The 21,581-nt window shown below is 32.7% G+C and overlaps 1 protein-coding gene across 1 annotated transcript in view; it reads left to right on the forward strand.

Annotated features, from left to right (window-relative positions):
- LOC145743851 (titin-like) overlaps positions 1-21,581 on the forward strand; it is a 151,569-nt gene that overhangs the window by 30,569 nt on the left and 99,419 nt on the right. Inside the window, exons 50-61 of the mRNA XM_082561907.1 lie at positions 121-261; positions 516-659; positions 1,216-1,341; positions 1,904-2,092; positions 2,757-2,905; positions 3,944-4,079; positions 4,745-5,140; positions 5,414-17,710; positions 18,082-18,147; positions 18,562-18,730; positions 19,157-19,325; positions 19,651-20,563. Coding sequence (XP_082418033.1) covers positions 121-261; positions 516-659; positions 1,216-1,341; positions 1,904-2,092; positions 2,757-2,905; positions 3,944-4,079; positions 4,745-5,140; positions 5,414-17,710; positions 18,082-18,147; positions 18,562-18,730; positions 19,157-19,325; positions 19,651-20,563 — 14,895 coding nt within the window. The remainder of the gene's footprint in view (positions 1-120; positions 262-515; positions 660-1,215; positions 1,342-1,903; positions 2,093-2,756; positions 2,906-3,943; positions 4,080-4,744; positions 5,141-5,413; positions 17,711-18,081; positions 18,148-18,561; positions 18,731-19,156; positions 19,326-19,650; positions 20,564-21,581) is intronic.

Below are 21,581 nucleotides of genomic sequence, written 5' to 3' on the forward strand. Positions count from 1 at the left end.
TTTCATTGCGGTGTAGCAAGTCCTTTTACCACTACATCACGCTGCCAGTTTGTTATTGCATTTTGTTGTATTGTTGGAATTTTCTAAATAAAGATTTTAATTTTTTTTTCTTATGTTTAGCTCCTGAAGCGCCTAAATTCGTGCAGGAATTAAGAAACTGCATTGTTATTGCTGGAGAATCAGCGAAGTTTACTGTACGAACTACTGGACGCCCTACTCCTTCTATTACTTGGTACAAAGAGGGAATTACTATAACTCCGAGTAAGTTATTCAAGAAAAAATCATTTTTGTAATAACAACAGACCAATATTCATTTTTAAAATAAATTTGAAATATTTAAACTTGTTTTGTTAAATAAAATCACTTACCTTTTGTATTTGTTGAAAATAAAGAATTTCTATTAAACAAATAACTAATTTACAAAATAAAGAAAAAATTAGTTTAGCAAAAAAAAAGTTTTTTATTAACGTAATCTTTCCACATTTAAATTGATTTGGTTTTTGTTTATTTTGTAGGTTTCAAATACAAGTTATTGAACGACGAAGATCAGTTTACATTGGTGGTAGTTGAAGTAGAAGCAGGCGACGCTGGAAAATACGTTTGCGAAGCTAGAAACGAAGTTGGTGTTTTCACGTCAACTGCAAATCTACAAGTCGACAGTAAGTACTGAGAAAAATAATTACAAAAAAGTTTAGATACGTTGATTAAATACGCTTTTTAATATGCTAATATTTACATACTAGTTGGCTAACCCCTTTTATTTAATATTTTCATATTTAAAATGTTTTTTAAGGGTATGCAATTAACTGATAAGTTTATATATATATTTTTACACAAATATTAATAACTAAATTTAATTATATCTTCTATACCACTATCTGGATTTAACTTCACATATCTTAAGGCTGTTTAATTTAGCAAACTATTTACATTTATTCTATTTCTTTTTATTCAATTTTTAGAAAATAAATTTTGGTATTTATAATATTTGAAATATATTTTAGGGTCATATCATTAATTTAGTCTAGTATGGTTTTAAACGACTAATACGTTTTTTTTACTTCAACATCAATAGCTAAATTTAGTTTAATCGTTTACATATTTTATTTGCGATTTATTGCATATCTTTTTACTATTTAACTACACATATTGCAAGACTGTTTATATTAACAGACCTTTTCGCATTTAAACCTATTTATCTTTTTTCTAATTTAGGCAAAGAAACTATGCCGGAATTAAATCAATCAAAAGTTGAGCCACCGTCTATAATTGAACCGATCGAGAACTTTTTAACAAGAGAAGGGCAATCAGTAAGATTTCAGTGCAAAATAGGCGGAACAAGTAAGTTGTTTGTTAAACTCTTTTAAAACATATTTCTTATCAAAAATCAGATCAGTTATACTTTAGGGTCCTAGCTTCTTTTCCTTTCTTTTTAATGGTATTGCCTACTTCTCTCATGTATCTTACGGCCTTATTCTTCTTAGTCTTTTATGTTTCTTGTTAAATCTCTTCTGTACTTCACGGTTCTGAGTTTTTTTGAAAAACGTGCGGTACAAGTGATCTAAAAAATTAATATTTTCTTGTTTAAATTTATTTTTGAACCTTTTAATTCTCTGTTCGCCAGAGATTTTTACAGAATAAAAATATATTTTTATTCTATATATATTTTTAGTGGAAAACTTTTAAACTATAAAAAAAATATCAAATACAATCAATTTCTTACCATATAATTTAAATATTATTAAAAGAAAATATTGTTTATAAAATACATGTTTAGTGTAAAACTAAAAACTAAAAAAAAACGAATTAATATAATCAATCTATTTCCAAATTATTTAAATATTTCAATAAAGTTAACAAATGATTTCGTTAACAAAAATGTTAAATTTTTATTAATTTTTAGACCCCAAAGTGGTGTGGTCACGTGACGGTAAACGCATCAAACCATCCCGCTACTTCAAGATCAAAGAGTTTCATGGAATACACCAACTCGAAATTACTGAAGCGTATCCAGAGGACGAGGGTACGTTCCGGGTCACTGCGTCTAACGAACAGGGGGAAGTTTCGTGCGAGGCAACTCTAAAGCTCGACAGTAAGTGGTTAATAAATAGTCACATCTTGTCATATAGGAGTAATTTTAATGCGAATATTAGGTTTTGTTAACTACGGTTTCATACAAGGTAAAACAATTTAGATCTAATTATCATAAATAAGAAATACGTTTGCGACTTGATTTAAATAGCCGAGGTTATCAGATTAGTTTTCGTTTTTTAATATTTTTTTTAAAACTTTTCTGTTCTATTCATTTTTTTGTTTGTTCATCAAAATCTTTATATTCATCTTCAGTTCGTAAAAACAGCATAGTTAAGTAAGATTTAAAAAGGTTAAACAGATTAAAAAAGGTTAAACAGATTAAAAAAGTTTAAGCATGTAGAAAATGTCCTTATTGCTGTAAAAAAAAGAAAACCAGGAGGAATGTTTGATAGCAAATTTTTGAGTAAGAGCATTTTATATTTTGCAAGTTATGTTTAACTAGTTAAGCCAACTAAGGAACTTTATGTACTTTCTTCAATTTCCATCTCTTCATTTTCTTTTCATCTTCATTTCTTCATCTTAATATCACAAGGTTAGATCATTCATTTATTTACACAAATTATTTCCAATATCTTTTAACTTCATTTTATTAAATTTAATGCAAATTTGAATTTTTATTAAACCAAGATTTTAAAATTTACCAACTTTTAACTATTTCACAGTTGACCCCCCTCAGGTCATTGAACCGTTACAACCCGCTCACGTGACCGAGGGTAGCTCTGTACGTATGGATTGCGTCATAGAGGGAGACCAACTCGAAGTGAGGTGGTATGTTAACGGAAGGGACGTAAGCAAAGATCCCTTCTACAAGGTTGGTATTGGTATAATTCCTAATTTAGGCTTTAAACTAATTGTTGTAGGGTTTCAAAATATAGGTTTCGGTAATTTATTAAACTAAACTAACCGGCAGCGTGGTGCAGTGGTAAGAACATTTGCTAAATCACACATGAGGTCCTGGGTTTAATCCCCACTGCTCTCATGCTGTAACGCCCTTAAGTAAGGCACTATAAACGGTATGAACTCCTGCTGAGCCAGCACTTAATCAGCAGCATAATTATCGGGCAATTATAATCTATAATATCCCAAACTTCCACAGGCAACTCGAGACTGGGTCAGAGTAACTGATGTTACTCTATGTTTAAGTCGCGCATTCGACCTTTCCACATTGAGGATAAAGATATATGCAAAAACAAAAAAACATCAATTTAAGGAAAATGCTTGCCTAAATTTTTATGGCACAATTGCGTAGAATGTATACTAAAATTCCTATAAGGTTGCTGTTCGCACTTGTTTTTAGTTTAGGCCTTACATTATTTGCTCTAATTGTAATTCCAAAATATTGTCAAATTTTTTAAATAATATAATTGATTAAACTTTACATCAATCCTAGAAAATTTTGCTAAATTTTTTATAGCACAATTGCGTAGATTGTATATTAAAATTCCTACATAACGATTCTATTTGCACATGTTTTTTAATTTAGGCATTACATTAATTTCTCTTATTATATTTGCGAAAAATCGTAGTTTTTAAGTTATGTGATTTATTAACACTAAACCTTAACGTTAGAAAAGTGTTTACGTTAATTTTAAAGCACAATTCGGTAGATCATATAAAAACATTGTTACCCTTATTTGCCTTTTAAAATGTAAAATCAAGCTAAATCAACTTGAGACTAGTTTTAACGTTATGTGATTTATTAACACCAAACCTTAACGTTAAAAAAGTGTTTACGTACATTTTAAAGCACAATTCGGTGGATTATATAATAACATTGATACTTTAACTTGTTTTTTTTTAATGTTAGATTAGTTTTTAAATTGTGAGTTAAATTTACTTTTTTATTCAGTGGAAATGGAACCCAAACAACGGGCACTGTTGGTTAGTTATCCCTTTGTGCGGTTTAAAACACTCGGGCGAAATAAGATGCAGAGCTTCCAATTTTTCCGGGGAAGCAGTTTGCAGCACCGATCTTCTCGTCACGGGTAAGTCACGTGAGCCACAATCAATTTAGTTTGTGATCATAGAAGTTTTAGAACATGTTATAATCATATGAGTTAGCATTTTTAATGCATTGAATTTTTTACATGCAACTACCTGCTTATGTAGCATGTATGTTTTAACTGGTTTTTGAGTCATTAAGTACTTTATATTTATATTTTATAGTCTTAACGTTAAAATACCACTACTTATCATATAACTATACTGTTTTATTTTTATAATATATAGTGTAAAAAAATACGTAATATACCAAGAATGCTTTTGCGTTTTTTGCATTGCTTTTAATCGGATCTCACTACGCTTGATGTCGAATGGTTCCCTTTTTATACAAACAAAAAAAACGTTTTGCTCCGAAAATTTGTGCTCAACTAGTTTGCTCATTTTAATTGCAAAAACTCGCACGTCGAACCGTTTGACTTAGCATTGTTATTGCACGTAACGCGAGTTTGGTTTGAATTGATTGGATTTTACGTATGGAACCATGTGTTGAATGAATTCAAGCACATTTGTGGAATGGATATCAGCACAAAACGCATGAGTTTCAATAAAATTAAGTAAGTTGAGTTTATTTCAAAAATAAATAAAGTTGAAATTTTTTTAATAATCGAATCTTTATTAAAGGACAAATTTATAGTTTTTAAACTTTTAGATAAACTGCAAGATATTGAAAAACAGAAACTATATCTCTCTCAAATCGAGATGAAATTTGATGACCCTACGCGTTTTCCAGCTGAAAAAGTTAAAACGGAATTTTCGCCAATGATTGCCGAAGGGATCGAGAACATATCAGTTAAGCCCGGCGGGGAAGCAAACTTCCAAGTCCGGCTGGCTTCGATGCCAGAGCCCGAGGTAGCTTGGTACAAAGACGGCGTCTTAGTTAGCGCAGATTCTGGAAAATACAGCTTCCACTACGAGACTAGAGCTCACAGTCACACAAGGGGGCTACTTGTGTCATCTGTGACGTCACAAGACGCAGGTCAATACGAGCTTCGCGCGTGGAACAAATTGGGACAAGTCGCATGCAGTGCCACGTTGAATGTGAAAGGTAAATTTGCCAAATTTTAATTTTGGTAACACCTTTCTGACTTTTAAAGCTAACATTAATCATAATATATTGAACAATCCGACAACTATACTCCTCATGTCATTTAAAGGTGTCATTTAAATTATATTTAAACTTGTTGTTTTTGTCTTTTTTCTCCCCTTTTCCTGTACGTCATTTTTGTCCAACTTCATAAATTTCATGACTTTTGTGGCGTGTTTGGTTTTCAATAAAATCACAAAACGATAAAACCTGACGTTGCTGATTGATAATCAGACAAAGAGAAAAAGTTTACCGAGGTAGTGGTCAGGCAGCGTCGTAAGGAAATTGTTCCGCTGCATAAAAGCACCAAAACACGTCACATAAGCCATGTAACCACCCGATTAAGTAAACCCGTCCCTTCTCTAGCCCCTAAACAGGTCCAAACCCAAGAAACTGATTCTTCCTTCGATGAAGTTCCCAAACTACGTTCTTCCATCTCTGCCGGCCCAACAACGAAAAACAAGAGGGTGTCCTTTTCTACGGAACTCGATTATGTATTAATTTCTCCCACTGAAACTCCGCTTATGCCTTTTAGCGAAGATGAAGAAGAGGATATACGGTATGACGTAGTCGATAAACAACTTGTACAGCAACAACAACCATCAAGTTCGGTTACACAAGCTCACTACACACATGGCTTATCGACTTTAAAAATGGATCTAAAAGAAAATCTACTCCCTGTCAGTGTAGTTATTAAACCAGATAAAGTGCAAACGCAAAACATATCCTTAGATATGAGTGCCAAAAAATCGGAACAATACAAGGCTAGTTATGATCAAGATAAAGTTCAAAAAACGATTGAGTTTGATACCAGAGAAATACCAGAAAAATCGACTTCTCATCTTGAGATCGATGTAGAAGATAAACGTTCATTTCCAATGGTTTCTACTACAGTTAAACCAGTCTCTCAGCGTCCAGTAAATGTTGCAAGGCCTGTTGTTGATCAACCTGACGACGTGGCAACAATTGAGAAGATAACCAAGCCAATTTCGCAAGCCCCTGTTACACCAAAGCAGCAGGTGTTTAAACATCACGTTTCTTCTACTAGTTCTGTATTAGAGAGACCTTTATCTTTAAGAGACGCAACTAAACAACCAGAGAGTGAACCTATAAAGTCTGTAAAACACAAACGTATAATACATCCTAGCGAGGTTGTAACGTTAGTAGCTCCTGATACACTCCAATTGGATGGTAGCACTGATCAAAATCTAACGCAGGTTAGTCATAAAGAGATCAAGGTTGATGATAAAAGGCCATCTGTTCCTAAATTCAAGGAAACAGTAACCCTTAGTGACTCACAAACATCTCCTATTGATGAAATTAAAGATTCAAAGTTTAGTCAAACGGTTACAAAAACAGTTTCCAAAGCCACGGTTGGTATCGGAAAAAACGTCAGAGATGTAAATATATCTACTCAAACTGAAACCAAGAAGGTACAAAAAACAACGGGGTCAAATCAAACCATAGATCAAAGAGGATTTTCAACTCAAACGTTGATAGATCGACCATCTTCTAGAGAAAGCTATATACAAACCGATAGCCAACAATATACAGGTTCTACACAGACTAAACCTTTAAAAGTAACTGGATCTAGTGCTCAGACTGATCAAACAACAAAGTCTATGCCAACACAAACTGTCACAATCAAACCTATAATAGAGAAACCTAAAATGGTATCTAGTTCAGTACAACATCAAACCAAAGATCATCGCGTAATTCAGCCTACTGAAGTAAGGATTATTAATATTTCTAAGGCTCCAAAAGATACATCTTCTCACCAACCAATTGATTCAAGGGAATCTTTACAGTCAAAGGAAACAAAACACTTGTCAATATCCAAAGTAAAACAAAATGTTGCACTTGCTGATTCAGATACATCGACTTCTGATTCTTTTGTAGATAGTTCATCAACACAAACGTACACTAAACCTACTAAACAAGTTTCCGTTGCAACTGGAAAAGATGTTCAAGATGTTAACATATCTACACAAACAAGATCAACTAGAGTACAGCAAAGTACTGGAGTAAGTCAAACTATCGAAAAACAAACGTTTGCAACACAAACAAACATTGATCGTTCACCGAATGTTCAAACCGAAAGTTTTGTACAAACAGATCGACGACAACGTTCTGGTGCGACTCAAACTATAAAATCTAAAATTTCAGGCAAGGATGTGCAGACTGATCAAACAGAAAAATCTGTTCCAACTCAGACTTATCCAAAGATAGAAAGTTCAACAGATGTTTCTGCACAAGCATTTACGCCAAGTTCATTAAGAGACAACGTAAAGCATGAAGAAGATTACAGTATCATTAGCACAACGACAAATCAAGAGTTACAAGCGACTCCCCAGTCTAAAGCAACACATACTAAGCAACATCAAGTTAAGGCTGTAGTTACGGTTGTACCAAGTGTTAATATAGAAACCACACGACCAATTGAAGCGGGTAGTATCACTTCTTTAGGAACCACTTCCGTTGAAAATTTAACAGTACCGAGAGAGACCACATTAATTCAGTCTAACAACGCGTTTACTAAACCATCAGAAGTTTCTGTTAAACGAGAAATCACAGAAGTTAGTGAATCTAAAACTGTGATTATAAAAGATGGAAAAACTGCCGAAGCAAGTAAAAAAGTGGTTCGGAGATGGAATCCTAGAACACGACAGTTTGATGAAATTGTTGTTGAAAATAAGAAAACAAGTGATCAACAAACAAAGAAAGATAAACTCGTTGAAATTAAACCAGAATCAACAAAACCTGTTAAGGTAAAACCACAATCACCAAAACCTGTTGAACTTAAACCAGAATCACCAAAACCTGTTGAAGTTAAACCAAAACCAACACAACCTGTTGAAACTAAACCTGTTAAAGTCAAGTCTGTTTCAACAAAACCTGTTGAAACTAAACCAGTATCAATGATATCTGTTGACGCAGTTCAAGAATTTGTTGTCGAATCAAAAACTAAAACAAAGGCGAGAAAACCTTCAACAAAAGAAGCAGCAAAAGTAAAACTGCAACTTATTGAGACTTTAGATGACGAAATATCTTCACAAAAATTGCCAAGGAAAGAAACAAAACCTAAATCAGATGTTGTTGTTGAAGAAGTTCCAGTTAAAGTTTCAACTCGTGCGAAACCAGATATTCAAGATGTTGTCGAAATTAAACCAAAACTTATAGTGGAACCTAAACAACCAGAAGTTTCTGTAAAACGAGAAATCACAGAAGTTAGTGAATCTAAAACTGTGATTATAAAAGATGGAAAAACTACTGAAGAAAGTAAAAAAGTGGTTCGGAGATGGAATCCTAGAACACGACAGTTTGAAGAAATGGTTGTTGAAGATAAGAAAACAAGTCAACCAACAAAGAAAGATAAACTTGTTGAAATTAAACCAGAATCAACAAAACCTGTTGAAGTTAAACCAGAATCTCCAAAACATTTGGAAGTTCAACCAAAATCTACAAAACCTGTTGAAGTTAAACCAGAATTACCAAAACCTGTTGAAGTCAAGCCTGTTGAAGTCAAGCCTGTTTCAACAAAACTTGTTGAAACTAAACCAGTATCGACAATATCTGTTGACACACTCCAAGAAATTGTTGTGGAATCAAAAACTAAAACAAAGGTGAAAAAACCTTCAACAAAAGAAGCAGCAAAAGTAAAACTGCAACTTATTGAGACTTTAGATGACGAAATATCTTCACAAAAATTGCCAAAGAAAGAAACAAAACCTAAACCAGATGTTGTTGTTGTTGAGGAAGTTCCAGTTAAAGTTTCAACTCGTGGAAAACCAGATGTTCAAGATGTTGTTGAAATAACACCAAAACCTACCGTAGAACCTAAACAACCAAAAGTTTCTGTAAAACGAGAAATCACAGAAGTTAGTGAATCTAAAACTGTGATTATAAAAGATGGAAAAATTACCGAAGAAAGTAAAAAAGTGGTTCGGAGATGGAATCCTAGAACACGACAATTTGAAGAAATTGTTCTTGAAGATAAGAAAACAAGTGATCAACAAGCAAAGAAAGATAAACTTGTTGAAATTAAACCAGAATCAACAAAACCTGTTGAAGTTAAACCAGAATCTCCAAAACATTTGGAAGTTCAACCTGAATCAACAAAACCTGTTGAAGTTAAACCAGAATCAACACAACCTGTTGAAACTAAACCTGTTGAAGTCAAGCCTGTTTCAACAAAACCTGTTGAAACTAAACCAGTATCGACAATATCTGTTGACGCACTCCAAGAAATTGTTGTGGAATCAAAAACTAAAACAAAGGTGAAAAAACCTTCAACAAAAGAAGCAGCAAAAGTAAAACTGCAACTTATTGAGACTTTAGATGACGAAATATCTTCACAAAAATTGCCAAAGAAAGAAACAAAACCTAAACCAGATGTTGTTGTTGTTGTTGAGGAAGTTCCAGTTAAAGTTTCAACTCGTGAAAAAGCAGATGTTCAAGATGTTGTTGAAATAACACCAAAACCTACGGTGGAACCTAAACAACCAAAAGTTTCTGTAAAACGAGAAATCACAGAAGTTAGTGAATCTAAAACTGTGATTATAAAAGATGGAAAAACTACCGAAGAAAGTAAAAAAGTGGTTCGGAGATGGAATCCTAGAACACGACAATTTGAAGAAATTGTTCTTGAAGATAAGAAAACAAGTGATCAACAAGCAAAGAAAGATAAACCTGTTGAAACTAAACCAGAATTAACAAAACCTGTTGAAATTAAGCCTGATTTAACAAAACCTGTTGAAGTTAAAGCAGAATCAACAAAACCTGTTAAAGTTAAAACAGAATTAACAAAACCTGTTGAAACTAAACCAGAATTAACAAAACCTGTTAAAATCAAGCCTGATTCAACAAAACCTGTTGAAGTTAAAGCAGAATCAACAAAACCTGTTAAAGTTAAAACAGAATTAACAAAACCTGTTGAAGTTAAACCAGAATCAACAAAATCTGTCGAAGTTAAACCAAAATTACCAAAACCTGTTGAAATTAAGCCGGAATTAACAAAACCTGATGAAACTAAACCAGTATCGACAATATCTGATGATGCAGTTCAAGAAATTGTTGTAGAATCAAAAACTAAAACAAAGGCAAGAAAACCATCAACAAAAGAAGCAGCAAAAGTAAAACTGCAACTTATTGAATCTTTGGATGACGAAATATCTTTACAAAAATTGCCAAACAAAGAAACAAAACCTAGACTAGATGTTGTTGTTGAAGAAGTTCCAGTTAAAGTTTCAACTCGTGAGAAACCAGATATTCAAGATGTTGTTAAAATTAAACCAAAACTTACAGTAGAAACTAAACAACCAGATGTTTCTGTAAAACGAGAAATCACAGAAGTTAGTGAATCTAAAACTGTGATTATAAAAGATGGAAAAACTACCGAAGAAAGTAAAAAAGTGGTTCGGAGATGGAATCCTAGAACACGACAATTTGAAGAAATTGTTCTTGAAGATAAGAAAACAAGTGATCAACAAGCAAAGAAAGATAAACCTGTTGAAACTAAACCAGAATTAACAAAACCTGTTGAAATTAAGCCTGATTTAACAAAACCTGTTGAAGTTAAAGCAGAATCAACAAAACCTGTTAAAGTTAAAACAGAATTAACAAAACCTGTTGAAACTAAACCAGAATTAACAAAACCTGTTAAAATCAAGCCTGATTCAACAAAACCTGTTGAAGTTAAAGCAGAATCAACAAAACCTGTTAAAGTTAAAACAGAATTAACAAAACCTGTTGAAGTTAAACCAGAATCAACAAAATCTGTCGAAGTTAAACCAAAATTACCAAAACCTGTTGAAATTAAGCCGGAATTAACAAAACCTGATGAAACTAAACCAGTATCGACAATATCTGATGATGCAGTTCAAGAAATTGTGGTAGAATCAAAAACTAAAACAAAGGCAAGAAAACCATCAACAAAAGAAGCAGCAAAAGTAAAACTGCAACTTATTGAATCTTTGGATGACGAAATATCTTTACAAAAATTGCCAAACAAAGAAACAAAACCTAGACTAGATGTTGTTGTTGAAGAAGTTCCAGTTAAAGTTTCAACTCGTGAGAAACCAGATATTCAAGATGTTGTTGAAATTAAACCTGATGTTGAAATAAAACCAAAACTTACAGTGGAACCTAAACAACCAGAAGTTTTGGTAAAACGAGAAATCACAGAAGTTAGTGAATCTAAAACTGTGATTATAAAAGATGGAAAAACTACTGAAGAAAGTAAAAAAGTGGTTCGGAGATGGAATCCTAGAACACAACAGTTTGAAGAAATGGTTGTTGAAGATAAGAAAACAAGTGATCGCCAAACAAAGAAAGATAAACTTGTTGAAATTAAACCAGAATCAACAAAACCTGTTGAAGATAAACCAGAATCTCCAAAACATTTGGAAGTTCAACCAGAATTGACAAAACCTGTTGAAGTTAAACCAGAATCAACACAACCTGTTGAAACTAAACCTGTTGAAGTCAAGCCTGTTTCAACAAAACCTGTTGAAACTAAACCAGTATCGACAATATCTGTTGACGCACTCCAAGAAATTGTTGTGGAATCAAAAACTAAAACAAAGGTGAAAAAACCTTCAACAAAAGAAGCAGCAAAAGTAAAACTGCAACTTATTGAGACTTTAGATGACGAAATATCTTCACAAAAATTGCCAAAGAAAGAAACAAAACCTAAACCAGATGTTGTTGTTGTTGAGGAAGTTCCAGTTAAAGTTTCAACTCGTGGAAAACCAGATGTTCAAGATGTTGTTGAAATAACACCAAAACCTACGGTGGAACTTAAACAACCAGAAGTATCTGTAAAACGAGAAATCACAGAAGTTAGTGAATCTAAAACTGTGATTATAAAAGATGGAAAAACTACCGAAGAAAGTAAAAAAGTGGTTCGGAGATGGAATCCTAGAACACGACAATTTGATGAAATGGTTGTTGAAGATAAGAAAACAAGTGATCAACAAACAAAGAAAGATAAACTTGTTGAAATTAAACCAGAATTAACGAAACCTGTTGAAGTTAAACCAGAATCACCAAAACTTATTGAAATGAAGCCTGAATCAACAAAACCTGATGAAACTAAACCAGAATCACCAAAACCTGTTGAAACTAATCCAGTATCAACAATATCTGTTAAAGTTCAGCCAGAATCACAAAAACCTGATAAAGTTAAACCAGAATCACCAATACCTGTTGAAGTTAAACCTGAATCAACAAAACCTGTTGAAACTAAACCAGTATCAACAAGATCTGTTGACGCAGTTCAAGAAATTGTTGTGGAATCAAAAACTAAAACAAAGGTGAAACAACCTTCAACAAAAAAAGCAGCAAAAGTAAAACTGCAACTTATTGAGACTTTAGATGACGAAATATCTTCACAAAAATTGCCAAAGAAAGAAACAAAACCTAAACCAGATGTTGTTGTTGTTGAGGAAGTTCCAGTTAAAGTTTCAACTCGTGGAAAACCAGATGTTCAAGATGTTGTTGAAATAACACCAAAACCTACGGTGGAACTTAAACAACCAGAAGTATCTGTAAAACGAGAAATCACAGAAGTTAGTGAATCTAAAATTGTGATTATAAAAGATGGAAAAACTACCGAAGAAAGTAAAAAAGTGGTTCGGAGATGGAATCCTAGAACACGACAATTTGATGAAATGGTTGTTGAAGATAAGAAAACAAGTGATCAACAAACAAAGATAGATAAACCTGTTGAAATTAAACCAGAATTAACGAAACCTGTTGAAGTTAAACCAGAATCACCAAAACTTATTGAAATGAAGCCTGAATCAACAAAACCTAATGAAACTAAACCAGTATCAACAATATCTGTTAAAGATGAAGTTAAACCAGAATCACCAATTCCTGTTGAAGTTAAACCTGAATCAACAAAACCTGTTGAAACTAAACCAGTATCAACAATATCTTTTGACGCAGTTCAAGAAATTGTTGTGGAATCAAAAACTAAAACAAAGGTGAAACAACCTTCAACAAAAGAAGCAGCAAAAGTAAAACTGCAACTTATTGAGACTTTAGATGACGAAATATCTTCACAAAAATTGCCAAAGAAAGAAACAAAACCTAAACCTGATGTTGTTGTTGAAGAAGTTCCAGTTAAAGTTTTAACTCGTGAGAAACCAGATATTCAAGATGTTGTTGAAATTAAACCTGATGTTGAAATAAAACCAAAACTTACAGTGGAACCTAAACAACCAGAAGTTTTGGTAAAACGAGAAATCACAGAAGTTAGTGAATCTAAAACTGTGATTATAAAAGATGGAAAAACTACCAAAGAAAGTAAAAAAGTGGTTCGGAGATGGAATCCTACTACACTACAGTTTGACGAAACTGTTTTTGAAGATAAGGAAACAAGTGATCAAGAAACAAAGAAAGATAAACTTGTTGAAATTAAACCAGAATCACCAAAACCTGTTGAAGTTAAACCAAAATCACCAAAACCTGTTGAAGCTAAACCAAAATCAACAAAACCTGTTGAAGTTAAACCAGAATTACCAAAACCTGTTGAAGTCAAGCCTGTTTCAACAAAACCTGTTAAAACTAAACCAGAATCAACAAAACCTGTTGAAGTTAAACCAGAATCAACCAAACCTGTTGAAATTAAGCCTGAATCAACAAAACTTGTTGAAACTAAACCAGAATCACCAAAACCTGTTGAGGCTAAACCAAAATCAACAAAACCTGTTGAAGTTAAACCAGAATCACTAAAACCTTTTAAAGTCAAGCCTGATTCAACAAAACCTGTTGAAACTAAACCAGTATCAACAATTTCTGTTGATGCAGTTCAAGAAATTGTTGTGGAATCAAAAACTAAAACAAAGGCGAGAAAACCTTCAACAAAAGAAGCAGCAAAAGTAAAACTGCAACTTATTGAAACTTTAGATAATAAAATATCTTTACAAAAATTTCCAGAAAAAGAAACAAAACCTAAACCAGATGTTGTTGTTGAAGAAGTTCCAGTTAAAGTTTCAACTCGTTGGAAACCAGATATTCAAGATGTAGTCGAAATTAAACCAAAACATACGGTGGAACCTAAACAACCAAAAGTTTCTGTAAAACGAGAAATTACAGAAGTTAGTGAATCTAAAACTGTGATTATAAAAGATGGAAAAACTACCGAAGAAAGTAAAAAAGTGGTTCGGAGATGGAATCCTACAACACGACAGTTTGATGAAATGGTTGTTGAAGATAAAAAAACAAGTGATCAACAAGCAAAGAAAGATAAACTCGTTGAAATTAAACCAGAATCAACAAAACTTGTTGAAGTTAAACCAGATTCACTAAAACCTGTTGAAGTTAAACCAGAATCAACAAAACCTGTTGAAATCAAGCCTGATTCAACAAAACCTGTTGAAACTAAACCAGTATCAACAATATCTGTTGACGCAGTTCAAGAAATTGTTGTGGAATCAAAAACTAAAACAAAGGCGAGAAAACCTTTAACAAAAGAAGCAGCGGAAGTAAAACTGCAACTTATTGAGACTTTAGATGACAAAATATCTTCACAAAAATTGCCGAAGAAAGAAACAAAACCTAAACCAGATGTTGTTGTTGAAGAAGTTCCAGTTGAAATTTCAACTCGTGAGAAACCAGATATTCAAGATATTGTCGAAATTAAACCTGATGTTGAAATAAAACCAAAACTTACAGTGGAACCCAAACAACCAGAAGTTTTTGTAAAACGAGAAATCACAGAAGTTAGTGAATCTAAAACTGTGATTATAAAAGATGGAAAAACTACCGAAGAAAGTAAAAAAGTGGTTCGGAGATGGAATCCTAGAACACGACAGTTTGAAGAAATGGTTGTTGAAGATAAAAAAACAAGTGATCAACAAGCAAAGAAAGATAAACTCGTTGAAATTAAACCAGAATCAACAAAACTTGTTGAAGTTAAACCAGATTCACTAAAACCTGTTGAAGTTAAACCAGAATCAACAAAACCTGTTGAAATCAAGCCTGATTCAACAAAACCTGTTGAAACTAAACCAGTATCAACAATATCTGTTGACGCAGTTCAAGAAATTGTTGTGGAATCAAAAACTAAAACAAAGGCGAGAAAACCTTTAACAAAAGAAGCAGCGGAAGTAAAACTGCAACTTATTGAGATTTTAGATGACAAAATATCTTCACAAAAATTGCCGAAGAAAGAAACAAAACCTAAACCAGATGTTGTTGTTGAAGAAGTTCCAGTTGAAATTTCAACTCGTGAGAAACCAGATATTCAAGATATTGTCGAAATTAAACCTGATGTTGAAATAAAACCAAAACTTACAGTGGAACCCAAACAACCAGAAGTTTTTGTAAAACGAGAAATCACAGAAGTTAGTGAATCTAAAACTGTTATTATAAAAGATGGAAAAACTACTGAAGAAAGTAAAAAAGTGGTTCGGAGATGGAATCCTAGAACACGACAGTTTGAAGAAATGGTTGTTGAAGATAAGAAAACAAGTGATCAACAAACAAAGAAAGATAAACTTGTTGAAATTAAACTTGTTGAAATTAAACCAGAATCAACGAAACCTGTTGAAGTTAAACCAGAATCAACAAAACCTGTTGAAGCTAAACCAAAATCAACAAAACCTGTTGAAATTACACCACAATTACCAAAACCTGTTGAAACTAAACCAGTATCATTGATATCTGTTGAAGCTAAACCAAAATCAACAAAACCTGTTGAAGTTAAACCAGAATTACCAAAACCTGTTGAAACTAAACCAGAATTACCAAAACTTGTTGAAACTAAACCAGAATTACCAAAACCTGTTGAAGTTAAACCAGAATTACTAAAACCTGTTGAAGTCAAGCCTGATTCAACAAAACCTGTTGAAACTAAACCAGTATCAACAATATCTGTTGACGCAGTTCAAGAAATTGTTGTGGAATCAAAAACTAAAACAAAGGCAAGAAAACCTTCAACAAAAGAAGCAGCAAAAGTAAAACTGCAACTTATTGAGACTTTAGATGACGAAATATCTTCACAAAAATTGCCAAAGAAAGAAACAAAACCTAAACCAGATGTTGTTGTTGAAGAAGTTCCAGTTAAAGTTTCAACTCGTAAGAAACCAGATATTCAAGATGTTGTCGAAATTAAACCAAAACTTATAGTGGAACCTAAACAACCAGAAATTTCTGTAAAACGAGAAATCACAGAAGTTAGTGAATCTAAAACAGTGATTATAAAAGATGGAAAAACTACCGAAGAAAGTAAAAAAGTGGTTCGGAGATGGAATCCTACAACACGACAGTTTGACGAAACTGTTCTTGAAGATAAGAAAACAAGTGATCAACAAACAAAGAAAGATAAACTTGTTGAAATTAAACCAGAACCATCAAAACCTGTTGAAGTTTGGCCAGAATCAACAAAATCTGTTGAAGTTAAGCCAGAACCAACAAAACCTGTTGAAGTTCAACCAGAATCGACAAAACCTATTGAAATGAAGCCTGAATCAACAAAACCTGATGAAACTAAACCAGAATCACCAAAACCTATTAAAGTCAAGCCTGATTCAATAAAACCTGATGAAACTAAACCAGTATCAACAAAACCTGTTGAAGCTAAACCAGAGTCAACAAAACCTGTTGAAGTTAAACCAAAATCACCAAAATCTGTTAAAATCAAGCCTGATTCAAAAAAACCTGTTGAAGTTAAAGCAGAAATAACAAAACCTGTTGAAGTAAAACCAGAATCACCAAAACCTGTTGAAATTAAGCCTGAATTAACAAAACCTGTTGAAACTAAACCAGAATTAACAAATTATGTTAAAGTTAAAACAGAATTAACAAAACCTGTGGAAATCAAGCCTGATTCAACAAAACCTGTTGAAACTAAACCAGTATCGACAATATCTGTTGACACAGTTCAAGAAGTTGTTGAGGAATCAAAAACTAATACAAAGGCGAGAAAACCTTCAACAAAAGAAGCAGCAAAAGTAAAACTGCAACTTATTGAGACTTTAGATGACGAAATATCTTCACAAAAATTGCCAAAAAAAGAAACACAACCTAAACCAGATGTTGTTGTTGTTGAAGAAGTTCCAGTTAAACTTTTAACTCGTGAGAAACCAGATATTCAAGATGTTGTTAAAATTAAACCAAAACTTACAGTAGAAACTAAACAACCAGATGTTTCTGTAAAACGAGAAATCACAGAAGTTAGTGAAACTAAAACTGTGATTATAAAAGATGGAAAAACTACTGAAGAAAGTAAAAAAGTGATCAGAAAATGGAATCCCAATACGAGACAGTTTGACGAAATTTTTTTAGACGAAAGCAGTGAACAAAAATCTAAGAAAACAGAATTAGTTGGGGTCAAATCTAAACCAAAAGAATCCGTTGTTGTTAAGGCTGTTGATTTTGAACCAGATTCAACAATACCTGTTAAATCCAAGCCTAAATCAACAGAATCTGTTGAATCTAAACCGCGGGCAATGCCATCTAGGGTTAAGAGTGATGTTACATTGACAGACAAGTCTAGAGATGTAGTCAAGATAACGCGAAAAGGTTTTTATAAAATCACAACCATTCGACATCTCGCATTCGCACTAATCTATTTGATTACTTAGGTTAACTGTGCGCAGTATTTTACGATTTAACCGTACAATCTACGTGGTATATTAGGATTATGTTAACTGTGTGCCATACGCAATATATTAGGATCATGTACTCAAATATTTATGTTTATTTCAAACAAACATATGTTATTGTAAACGTTAAGTTGTCGCGTTTTGTTCGGGTATTTTTTAATTTGCCCTGAGAAGTTAAAAATTGTGCATTTAATACCAATCAAACAACATGTACTTCATTTCAAATCAAAATTTGATTATACTGTTATAATTGGTTTAGAAAATTTATTTTACTCTTTTTTTATTCAGGACTTTTTAAATCTCCCTCGCCTGAAACTACACCAATCATCACGGAACAAATCGAAGAAGTAGAAGGTAAGTGTGTGTTAGTGTGGGTTGATAAGTGCCTCTTTTTGCATGTAGGCACTTTTTTGTGTTCATTTTTCATACCCCATTTATCAATTAGTGTGTAACAAAAAAGGCCTACATGCAAAATAAAGAAAATCACTTTTAAAAATTGATCATCTTTTCATTTCATCTTAAGTAAAATTTGCGAATTTTTATCGAAATTTTAAGCGTATAAAACTTAATAACTTTTTTGCGACTATTTCGAAATTTCTACCTCTTTTTCTGTCTTTCTTTCAATCTGCAAGTTCTGACTTTGAAATGAAATTATTATTGGCAAATGGGGTATGTTTTTTTTGTTCTACTTTTTGAATATTTGCAATATTGTTGAAATTTATTATTTACGCGTTGTTATCATATTGTAACACACAAATTTTATTCAAGATTCCGACAATGTGAGTTCTGAATGCCAAGATGATTACTTGCTTGTGCATAGTTCAATGACAGGCAATGAGTTTACAATTCATAGATCTGAAGTCAGTCGATTAGTTGGAAATTATATTTGTCAATCTGATATTGATCCCACTTTAACTGATGCACCTATTTTGTCAAGGTAAGATCATTTAGATTTCTAATATTTAAATATTAAACTTTGCATATGTAATTTTTGACATTTTTTAGTAAAAGCTAGTTTATTATGGATAATAGATTTATTGTATTTTTAAAGTTATTGTGAGCACCATAAATTGCTTGACTGTTTTGTAATTAACATATTTTATCGATAAATATTAATCTTTGCACACTTAATTTATTGGCCTTTTGTACTATTAAATTAATTGCCAAAAATTGACAAAATCTAAAAAAAAAAATTTGTTGTTTTTAATGTATAATTGTTACATATTACTTCATTTGTTAGTTTAGAGCTTTTTTGGCAAATTTAAAAAAATGTTGCGAATGTATTTTATTGATTTGGTTAAAATAGCAATTTACTAGATGTTATTCCAAGTTTGGTAAAAAATAAAAATTTACTCAATTTTAGATCCTCAAAAATAACAAGCGAAATAGACGATGATCTTATCAGACCTTCCTTTACGCAAAAACCCAAATTACAAACAGTACAAAGTAACGACACCGCTATATTTGATTGCAAATTTGTGGCCTCACCTCGACCCAAAGTTATCTGGCTTCACTCTGACCAGGAAATTAAGGTAAGGCATTTTTTGTTATATATTTTGGATAAGAAAATTTCCTTAACGATTTAATTTTCTTATTTGTTTTAAGATGTTGATGCTTATTTGTTTATTAGCCATATTTTGCAGGAGTTATATTTCTTATGTTACTTCTTGTTTTATTGCCTGCTTTGTACTTGCTGAGTTTAAGTTTTGTACACTACAGTCACATGCGACAAAATGTGGGTTTTTAAGATGTTGGCGCGTACTTGTTTATGTACTTGGTGATGTTGTATTTGGTGATGTTGTATATACGCGTACTTGGTGATGTTGTATTTCTAACCTTTTGTTTTTTATTTACTAGATCGAAGATGGTCGCTTTGAGAGCAATGTTCAGAGCGATTTGTTCTCCTATCAGGCCAATCTCACTGTACAAAACTGTCAACTCTCTGACGCTGGCAACTACAAAATCGTTGTTAAAAATCGTGAAGGTCAAGCCACTGCGAGTGCAAATTTAGTAGTGACACCTAGTGATCGTACTGTGGGTCGCATTTCTCCTCTAGAGGTACCGACACTGGATTTATCAAACGATGATTCAAAGTCAACTTGTGTTGACATTTCGTCGGCAAGAAGTAATAAATCAGATGCGTACCAACCTTATTCACCGCGTAAATATTACGAACGGCGGTCGAAGGAATATAAAAACAATGACGATATCTTATCAACAAGACTCTCAACAAGGTTATCCGACATTGATCGATCGCTTTCTTCAGTATCCTCTCTATCATCGTCCAGCGGCAAGGTGTCACCGCAAAACACGATAGTTCGTAAAAAATCAGACCCTGGACTGATATCCGCCTCAAATGTTACTAATAAATCTGAATCAGTTTTCGACAGTGGTGTCAGTGAGCTTGCTACTTCGGTTTCGACCCGACTGAGCACACAAGAAACTGAAATTAAGTCGGCGAAATCACGGCGCATACCTCCATGCATTATCACCGCTTTACCATCACAACCTCTTGACATATTGACCGGTCAACAAGCAGTGTTATCATGTACTGTCACTGGCAAGCCTAGGCCTAAAGTCGTTTGGATGAAAAACGCTGTGAACTTGGTGTCTGAAACTGATTACTGCTTTGAAGAGGTCGTCGAAAATGATGGATTTAGATTCGTGTTGACTCTAAGCAAAGCAGAGATAAAGCATTCTGGGATGTATACCATGACTGTGTTCAATTTGTACGGGGAGGCATCAACCAGAGTTAAACTTACTGTTGAAGGTGAGTTTTTATTTAAATACAAGCACATTAAAAAGTTATGTCAATGTGTTATTCAAGAAATATTATACACATTAAGTATCTCTACAGCATGAATATTGACTGTTTTTGAGTAAGCTTATGTTTAAGTATGTTATTTAAAAATATATTAAAGGGATGTTGCACTAATGTACGGCATGTATATTTACTATTTTTAGTGTATAAACTTTTATCATGTAAATGTATGTTATTTAATGCATTATTTAATTTTAATTTTACCACATTACACAGAACATTAGTCATAAAACAACAACGGGTATTAGGTTAAAGCAAATCGTTTGGTTCGCCTGTGCCTAATATAACGCCAGTGTTTTACATTGTATTGCTAAACGCACAGCTTTAACATTTAAGCAAAACTCAGCATTAAGTTTGTAAAGGTCAGGTTTTTACCGACATTTTGCATGCTGCAAGAAACTTGCGTGTTCTAACCAAACTGCATGAAACCGTCATCTCGGTAAGTAAATCTCTATGGCTTTATTAATCATTTAAGATGCTTTAAAGTAATACTTGTGAATGGCTAATGTACTCTGTTTTACCTAATTTGTGAGTCCGTGATATTGTATGCACGCTTGTTAATAATTTATAAAACCGGTGCTTGTTAAAGAAAATTGGCAAAGTTTGTTTATAAAAAGCATACATTCTATATACAATTATTGTTACAGACACATTTTGTAACATTTTTTAAGAAGAGGTTGTTTTAAAAAATAATTAAATTTATTTTTTTTAGAACCAATTATCGTTGACAAAATTGTAACTGATATTACTGAAGATATGCCGCTTTTAAATGAGATGGAATTAAATCTGAATAACAACGAAGAAATTTTGGTGAAAGACATCATTAATGACGTTATCATCAACAAGGAAGCTACAACTGAATATTTGAATGATAATGTGTCAAATAAGGACGAATCTTTTATATTACTATCACCAACTAATATAGATTTTAAAATTGAAAAAAATGAAATTCAACCTGCACAAGAAA

The sequence above is a fragment of the Corella eumyota genome, chromosome 2 (genome assembly GCF_963082875.1).
Source record: "Corella eumyota chromosome 2, kaCorEumy4.1, whole genome shotgun sequence".
Lineage (NCBI taxonomy): Eukaryota > Metazoa > Chordata > Ascidiacea > Phlebobranchia > Corellidae > Corella > Corella eumyota.